General features: G+C 33.5%; 1 protein-coding gene across 1 annotated transcript; it reads right to left on the bottom strand.

Moving 5' to 3' along the window:
* Positions 1-511: 511 nt before the first annotated feature.
* LOC141695232 (uncharacterized) lies at positions 512-1,240 on the bottom strand. Its single transcript, XM_074499491.1, has one exon. The coding sequence runs from the start codon at positions 1,082-1,084 to the stop codon at positions 653-655; it is 432 nt and encodes a 143-aa protein (XP_074355592.1). The 5' UTR covers positions 1,085-1,240; the 3' UTR covers positions 512-652.
* Positions 1,241-10,074: the final 8,834 nt, after the last annotated feature.

The raw sequence follows: 10,074 nt of genomic DNA, 5'->3' as shown, positions 1-10,074 counted from the left end.
GAGAATAATTTGTTCATATCGTATGTCCGAACAATTACAATTTTATAAAAGTATTATATTAATACAAATCTCAATTATTTATTAGTACATAAAATTTATAAATGGGAGTTATTTGTTTTTGACTAATTAAACTTGTATACATTAATCAGTTTAACAAATCCGGGAAAATGCAAGAATTGAATAAGATATGAACATTTTTTAACCACTTAAATTATCTTATTTACAAATTATTAATTTATCAAGATTAATTTAAATATTACTCTCTCTATCCCAAATTAGTTGTCTCTTTAATTTTTGCACATAATTTTAAGGTGTTTTAACCGCATATTTCCATTAATTATTTTTTAAAAAAATTGTGAATAAAATTAAGATTTAAACTTTTGTTCATAAAAAAAAGGAGATATACAATCAAATCATCTTAAAATAAATACGCTTAAAAGTTAAAATTGACAATTAATTTGGGATGGAGAGAATATTATGGATCCAATTATATATATTTGTCAAGCACGAATCAAAACACGAACACAAAGTAGATCTTTTTTTAGTAGATCAGAAACCGAAAAGACAAGTTCAAGTTAAAGTAGATTACTAAAAACACATTGACTTTTTAACATAGTAACTAAAAACACATTGACTTTTCAAAACCTTACTTCTAATCCTCTTCTTCCTCGAAAGCCGTGACAGGAAAGCTCCTAGAAATTCCAGTAGGGGTACCAAACGTAATCTTCCCCGAACTCGGGTCATCAATTCGGATATCCGAAAGACTGACCCAAATAAAAAGCTCCTTAGTCTTGACACCTGTCAACTTCATCATCCGACGGTTCTCAACGAACGCAGTCACTTCCGTATCGTAGCTTGTCTTGCGCCCTATCGCACGGAATAAATGCTCCTTTTTCTTCTTTTGTTTAAGCCACACAAACCCTGTTGCATGGTTATGACCTACCTCAACGACGTCGTTTAGCGGTAGTAAGCCCGTTGGTAAGTTGATGCTTTGGAGAAGCTCTTTTGATTTTTTCTTGCAAAGGGCCTCGTCGGTGACTATCTCGGCGTTCTCACGGTGGTTTTGGATGAGTTGTGACGTCATTTTCCGGTGGTGTTACTTAGAATGGTTTTGTGTTAGTGCAGGTAACGAAGAGGTTGTGTGTGTGAGAATATATAGGATGATAAGTGGATGTATTGGAGGAGGAGATCGTGCAGAATAAAGGGGTGGAATATTTTTTTTTAAAGAACCAATTGAGATTTTTTGGTGTATTATTGAAGAATAATTTAATAATGGACGTTACGAATCGTCTACAATTTGTAAACGTATCAGGATTTTAGTAGACGCGTTAATGAATTTAAACGGCAGATTGTAACAATCAAAACAAATAGAGAAAAATGCCCACAATTTATTTAAAGAACTAGAAATATTTGAATTATTTTATGTAATTAAAAATATGCCTCATGTGCATTAATATTAAAAAGCATTTATATTTATGACTTATGTACCAACTGAGGATCATAAAACTCAATGAGTATGTACTTATAAATATCAAAGTCCAAACTAATTTTGATATATTTAATTTTTTATCAGCACCGTAGTTGTGGATTATAAATATTAAAAAAAAATAAAAAATATTAAAAATGGTAGCATTCAAAATCTAGTGTAAAATTAAATAGGTGAATCATAATATGTCAAGTAAGTTCAATTTTTTTATGCTAGTTAACTCGCAGCCGCTATCCTTCGGTGCGCACGGGGTAAACCCTACGGGCTCACGTAATAGCCTGCAAATCACGTGAACCAAGATAAACTGCATTTAAGCGACGTAATAGTCTGCAAACCACGTAGGTAAACAGCATTTAAGCAACAGACTCTGACTCATGAGGTATAATCATAAATTTTCCTCCGGTGGGGTTCAAATCTTTGACCAAGAGGATAGTTATCCCCTCTTTTAACCAACTGAGCAAACCATTGCGATTCAAAATTTTTGGATATCGTGTTTATTAAATATGTGTAAAAACGGATTTTCTTTAACCAAAATTGACTTGCATAGAACCTAATTCTATTAAAAACAACTTTTCATTTATCAATCTTACCCCGAATTGATGTTGTTTTGGAAAATTGGAAGATGGTGAGGCCTATTCACTTGAACATCATTTTTGTTTATGGGTATTTTTTTTATCCGTAGGTCCGTTAACGGATCGAATTCGCCTAAATTCATATCCAAATCCATTTAAGTTTATTTGATTCGGATCGGATCGGGTCACAATTCAGATATTTTACATGTCAATTCATATATGCTGCATTTAATTTAATGGATAATGGATCGGATTTCGGATATTCATTAATTTATTTATATTTATTAATAATTTTTAGCTAATCAACACTCACCCTTATTTAACATGAACAACAACACACTCACTTCACCTTATAAAACTATATATTTAGTTTGATATTCTTTTCTATAAAATTAAAAAGAAAATAAATGCACACAATTGAAAAAAATATGCACAAGCATTAACTTGCCTATATTGTAAATAAATAAATTCGGGTTAGAATAACTATACTACAAGCTAAATTAATACCATATCTCAGGCATTAAACAACTGTGTGTATGCAACAACATCAAGCAATAAGGCATTCTCATCTAACTGGCTTGAGAGCTAATAAGTTTAATTTTGTTTCACTATATTGAAAATTTTAAAATGTGATATATGCATCCAAAATAAAAATAATCATTAAAACTCCATTATAGCCATGGATTTCCTTTTTGGGATAAGGCCAGTGAGAAATCCCAACTTAACTTGCATATATAGATTATAATGCAATTCCTGCACAATAAATTAATCCACTGTAACAATAAACGATAGGGAAAAATTCTAAAAGAAATCTGGGTGAAAATAGTACATGCTCCTCCAAGTGCTGCAGGTGCTTCCAAGTATTCACCACCCTGTCGTGATCCTGATTCTCTTTCTTGTATTGTAGCTTTACATAGGGCTGAATGAAAAAACTCGCCAACCTGAGAAGGGAAAACTCGATTTATAAAAAAAGCCTAGTTTACAAATCATAATAAGCGACTAAGCTAGAATGCGATTTTCACCAGACAAAATGGAGATAGTGGAGTTCAGAATAATGAATTAAAAAAAATAAAATCATTCAACTACTTCACACATTCCAAAAGGCATATTATGTTAGGTCACACAACACTTTTATCATCTCCATAACCTAAGCCCTCTTTCCAGTTTTCACTACTTAATAAGTTCTGAGTTGTTCTGCCAGAGTTAGTCCGAGTCCTGATAATCTCTCTTTCTTTTTCTAACTCAATTTTTAGAGATTGATTCAATTTTAGCAATTCATCTCTAACATAAAAAGCATAATCTCTTTCTTTCTGAGTTTGATGGAACATAACTAACTCTTTTTCCAAATAGTCATTCCTTTTCTTATAAGCAAGATTTTCAGAAGTTAGTCTTTCACATGTTAAAGTTTGATCTTTGTAACTAATAAACATGGTTTTAAGATATAATCTCAACTCAGTAATATTATCAGTATAAAAAGTATAAGTTGTTTGAGGTACCAAGTTAAACCGCATTTAAGCGACGTAATAGTCTGCAAATCACGTGAATCAAGGTAAACCGCATTTAAGCGACAGACTCTGACTCAGGAGGCATAATTATAAATTTTCCTCCGGTGGGGTTCGAATTTTTGACCAAAATAATAGTTATCCCCTCTTTTTACCAACTGAACCAACCCTTGCGAGCAGTTCAAAATTTTTGGATATCGTGTATATTAAATATCGTGTATATCGGGTCACAATTCAGATATTTTACATGTTAATTCATATCTGCTGTATTTAATTTAATGGATAAAGGATCAGATTTCGGATATTCATTAATTTATTTATAATTACTAATAATTTTTAGCTAATCAACATTCACCCTTATTTAACATGAACAACAGCACACTCACTTCACCTTGTAAAACTATATATTTAGTTTGATATTCTTTTCTATAAAACTAAAAAGAAAATAAATGTACACAATTAAAAAAAATATGCACCAGCATTAACTTCCCTATATTGCAAATAAATAAATTCGGGTTAGAATAACTATACTACAAGCTAAATTAATACCAGATCTCATGCATTAAATAACTTTGTATGCAGCAACAACAAGTAATAAGGCATTCCCATCTTAACTGGACTGAGAGCTAATAATTTTAGTTTTGTTTCATGGTATTGAAGTTTTTAAAATGTGATATATGCATCCAAAATAAAAATAATGATCAAAACTCCATTATAGCCATGGATTTCCGTTTTGGGACAAGGCTAGTGAGAAATCCCAACTTAACTTGCATATACATATTAGAATGCAATTCCTGCACAAGAAGTTAATCCACTGTAACAATAAATGACAGGGAAAATTCCTAAAAGAAATTTGGGTGAAAATAGTACATGCTCCTCCAAGTGCTGCAGGTGCTTCCAAGTATTCACCACCCTGTTGTGATCCTGATTCTCTTTGTTGTATTATAGCTTTACATAGGGCTGAATGAAAAAACTCGCCAGCCTGAGAAGGGAAAACTCGATTTATAAAAAAAGCCGAGTTTACAAATCATAATAAGCGACTAAGCTAGAATGCGATTTTCACTAGACAAAATAGAGAGAGTGGAGTTCAGAATAATGAATTAAAAAAAAATCATTTAACTACTTCACACATTCCAAAAGGCGTATCAGCTTGAGAAGCACTTATATGTCCAGGACCTGCAGGCCTGGCACCATAGTAAAGTGTAAAAGAACGAATAAAGAGAATTTACATGCAAGACAAGGAGCTTTACCAAGAGTGACAAGATCATTATCTATAACTTAAGATGACTAAGAACACAGAGTCTCTTACTATACAAACTAAGCATTTTGCTGAACAATGAAAAGGAAAAATATTGCAAATATTAAGTAACCTTCAATACATCATAAAGAAATGAAGCAAAAAATAAGCAGTATTGAACAGATATTCACACACACACATATTTATATATATAGTTAAGAAAAAATAAAAAAAATCATTTGGTAAACTAACCTATTAAACTCTCTGCAATGTGGAAAAGACTGCCCACATTTCTCTTAATTCTTTATAAGAAAATGAACTCCTTCAACAGGACCAAGGGGCATATTCTTGCCCTTCTATAATCCATAATGATCTGGAATCTTATTAATATGCAAGCATTTAAGAGCTACATGTGAGTGATTGCAGAGCACCCCTGACGATTCAAAATACTTCAGCTGCACTCCACTATGCGATCCATCAGCAGAGTAGTAATAGTATAACACCTTTCGAACTGCCAAGGCCTTCTAACTTCATACGTGATTTCAAGGCCTCTGTCACTTAAATTCATATCTCTTTTAACATCTATATCTAGAGTTCTCGTCTTTTTACGTTCATGTTCAAATAAAAGAAAAATGTCTTATGATGTGTTAATGCTAAAACCACATCCTCGTCATAATTGACATGATTTTGCTTGTTTAGATTGAAATTTAATTAACAACTTAACAGATTCTACAAACTCATCTTAAAGGTTGCCTTTCGTCTTAAAGTAAAACACAAAATAGAGAACATAAACAACGGAATTAAATCACAGGAAGGTATATAAATCAAAAAGATTAGTTATCAAAATCGTTCAACTCGGTGAAAGATTATAAATCATAACTTATTTACAGTTTAAAAAACACAATGAGCATACTAGCTTAGCAAGTCTTTAAGTTGTGAAACACCATAAACATTATAAATTCCTATATTGCTAAAACTTTATATCGACTATTTGCCATTGCTATTGAATTCTGATCTGCTAAATATAACGCTGATACATTATGGACTGTGCTATAGTCTGCCATTTGCAATATCACCTATATTCAGCCCGGTTCCAGAGTTCCAGACTTCCGACAAATAAAACAAGATTTCCAAAAAATAAATAATATAAAAATACAGAGATAAAAAAACATTACATTATTATATCAGAAGAATGAGATCACGATAAAAGAGTCACCTATATTCATGATTCACAAAATAAAAGGAGTTTTTGCACTTGTTTCTTCTCTTTCACTTGGGTACATTTGTAATGTTAAATCTGGAAAAAAAATAAGTTAAATCATACAAATATGTGTTAAATAAAAAATAAGATTTAATCAATAATATCTAACTAAAATATTAAAAGTGGCTTACTTCTTCATCAGGAAGTAAACAAGAACGGCTTTCATCAATTACTTTGTCATCTATGCTAAAAGCTAATTCGGACGCAATTGTTGTCGCTGGTACATGAGCTAGAACATCTCTTGCAATTTTACTTATCGTCGAAAATCTTGAACCATTGACTGCCCATCATGTCAATATATTAAATTTGTCATCCATTGGATGGGTTTCCTCTTCTAGGTACTGATCAAATTCTGATTTGGGAACATGTCGAGAATCAATCAATCATTCTCTTTCTTTTCACTTCTTGAGTCACTTAATTCAATATTTTTTGTAGTCGTAAAGTGTGTTCCACAAATACTATGCATAAGATCATCGGTCCCTATATCACCAATTATGCTTTCCGTGGAAGTAACTCTCCCTCCACAATCAATGTAAAGATCAAAAAAAGATGTTCGGACTTTCTCTACACGTGAATACGAGACATCCTTACCATACAACCTATTATAATAATATTCAATATTATCCATCTTGTATCTAGGATCAGGAACAACGGAAATAGCTAAACACAAACTACATTCGTCCCAATACTTTGAAAATTTTATGCTCATTAGGCCTGCCATCAACCGAAGAAACTCTTCTAGGCTGTTTTTCAACTCCATCAGTTCCATTTTGATGTCAAAAATATCTGGGGAAAACATATTTGTAGTAGGGTACTTGGTTCCACTAAAATGTACAGTAGCGTCCTTAAACATTTTTAAACAATCATGCACTAAACGAGCCACTTTCCACCCTTCTTTTGAGGGATTAAACTTATAGTTCTTATCCATGCCCTCTATATATTTAAATACTTCTTCATAATTCAAAGCAACATCAAGCATATCATATGTAAAATCCCACCTATATTGGACAGCCACATGAACCTATTTTTTCCATGTAACTTTAATTGACTCACGACTAAATTAAACTTTTATTTTCTGTAAGGCGACTTGTTTAAATACCTCACAATTCCACGAATATTATATAAAAGTTGTTTAATTAAAATCAAACCATTTTGAACAATCAATTTTAGAATATGTGCACTACAATGCACATAAAAGAAGTCACCAGCACACAGAACTCTATCAGAAAGCCAAGATTTTAAATGCCTAACGATACTATCATTTGAAGATGCATTGTCAACAACCTTAGAAAATAATTTCTTATCTAAATCCTACTACATGATTAATTGCGAGATAAATATGAATAAAGACTCTCCATCATGTGGCCATACAATCCATTTGTAATTTAAGATTATTTTTTGTAACTCCCACTCATTATCAATATAATGTGCAGTTAGACATGGATATGCAAAATTTTATGCCTCGGATTTCCAAATATCAGTCGTAAGTGTGATTTTACAACCTATATTATCAATCTTTTCGTACAGCCTTTTTTCCATCTCTCCATACATTTTGATTATATTGGATCTCACTGTGTTTCAAGTCACAAGTTTAAATTCTAGTCGTAATACTTTACAAAAATTCTCAAAGAACTCGTGATCAACTATATTAAATGGATAATTATGCTGGATCACCATTTTTGCTAGATCCATTCTACTCTTCTCTTGATCAAATTTAATTAATGTTTCAATCCCAGTAGAACCCTCTGATTTTTTCATAGTCATAATTGATTTTTGCCCACTGTCTTTATAAATTTTTGTGTTGCACCTCTTAATATGTTGAGCCAAATGACTTGTTCCTGAATTACTATCTCCGACAAATGGTCTTTTACAGTGCTTACATAACGTCTTATCATTCCCCTTAGCATCTTTAAACTTTGTAAAATCAAGTCATACCTTTGATGTTCTCTTCCTCTTTTTTTTAGATCCACCATCGCGTCTGTATTTACATCAGCATCTACATCCACTATAATCTGATTTTCAGCACTTTTATCAGTTAGATCGTTACCTATAGCAATATCATGACTTCCATTAGCCTGAAAAAGAGAACAAAAGAAAATACTAAATAAAAATCAGATATATTGTTGAATAGGAAAATCAAAGAAAGAATTAATAAATAAACGTACCATTATGATACCCAAGCCCACAACCGAATATGTACCGGACCCAACAACCCACCACAGGTCAGTCCGAAAAAACTAGCAATTTGGTACACATTAGTTGTTGACTTGTATCTATAAAGGACACAAATACTCTTATTCTTATCGATGTGGGATGTTACAAACACCCCCTCTTATAGGATCGACGTCCTCATCGATCTCACAAACACACATACGGAACCCGGGCAATGCCTCTGCACTTCCGGCCGGGCAGAGCTCTGATACCATTTGTGATACCCAAGCCCACAACTGAATGTGTACCGGACCCAACAACCCACCACAGGTCAGCTGAAAAAGCTAGCAATTTGGTACACATTAGTTGTTGACTTGTATCTATAAAGGACACAAATACTCTTATTCTTATCGATGTGGGATGTTACAAACACCAAATGTAACCACTCGGGTCAAATCCCGAGCCTTTTTCGAAAATCGGGTCAAGTCCCGATTCCGAGTCCGAAATAAGCCGAAGCCTACTGTCCCAAATGCAGCCAACTTGGGTTACGACTGGCCCACCACAGGCCCCCAAAAGATCATGATTTGTTGGTGCACAAAGTAGTAGTACTTTGCCTTATAAACTGAACAGAAGTATCAAATCTCCTCGATGTGGGACTGGGGCGTTACAAACTCCCCCACTTAAACTCCTGACATCCTCGTCAGGGCCGAAACAGACATCCCATAGGTCCAAGACCGTACCTCTCTAGCCATTGTGGGATAATACTGGCTGGCTTCGTGTCCCCACCTCCGGACCTCTTGCCATTATGGGATAATACCACCAGCCTTCGTGTCCTCACCTCCGGCAACTTGATTCTTCAAGCTTTCGAGAGTCGGCCCTGATACCAAATGTGACAACCCGGGTCAAATCCCGAGCCTTTTTCGAAAACCGGGTCGAGTCCGGATTCCGAGTCCGAAATAAGCCGAAGCCTACTGTCCCAAATGCAGCCAACTTGGGTTACAACTGGCCCACCACAGGCCCCCAAAAGATCATGATTTGTTGGTGCACAAAGTAGTACTACTTTGCCTTATAAACTGAACAGAAGTCTCAAATCTCCTCGATGTGAGACTAGGGCGTTACAACCATGATTAATAATGAAAATTAAGGTTTGATTTTGGATTGAAGTTATCGGGCGTGCTTTTGCATAAAACTTGAATAAGGAATATATAAGTTCATGTTATAAGTATTAGGTTTAGGGTTAGGCCTACCAACTAGTTAGATACTTAGATGTTAGATTATATACTATTTATTATAAATATATTATGTTATGTTATATTATATTATATTATATATTTATATATAATTAAACGGATCGGGTCATGGATAACCGGATCAGATCGACTTAAATCCATATCCAATCCATTTATTATTCAAATGTCCCATATCGGATCGGGTTACGGATCAGATAATTTTCAGGTCAGTCCATATCCAGTAAAAAGGACCTGGATCGGAGCGGATCCCCTCTCCATTTACAGGCCTACCTATGTGCTTTGTTTCCCGAACACGAACATGTACTACTTTTAAGCCTAAATACATGTTCATATTATTCGGGAGCTTGATCAAACTTTGATTTAAATTTACACGTACTATATAATTTAAAAAGTGAATAAAATTAATATTTTATTGATAGTATCACTACAACAAAAATCAGTAAAATCCACCATTAAAAATCAGTGGATTTTAGTTATAATCAACCGAATTCGGTTGCTTTTAGATAAAATCCACTGAAATAGGTTGGGGGCTTTTAAGAGGGTGAAATTTAAGTATTTCGGTGGAATTTATTTAAAATCCACCGGATCTTTGGTCGCTTTTATAAAAAATTAAAT

Source organism: Apium graveolens, chromosome 11 (assembly GCF_009905375.1).
Source record: "Apium graveolens cultivar Ventura chromosome 11, ASM990537v1, whole genome shotgun sequence".
Lineage (NCBI taxonomy): Eukaryota > Viridiplantae > Streptophyta > Magnoliopsida > Apiales > Apiaceae > Apium > Apium graveolens.
This window is presented reverse-complemented; position numbering and strand designations above follow the sequence as displayed.

Excerpts from the sequence above, each read along its gene's own strand:
- LOC141695232 (XM_074499491.1), bottom strand. The coding sequence starts at position 1,084 with ATGACGTCACAACTCATCCAAAACCACCGTGAGAACGCCGAGATAGTC.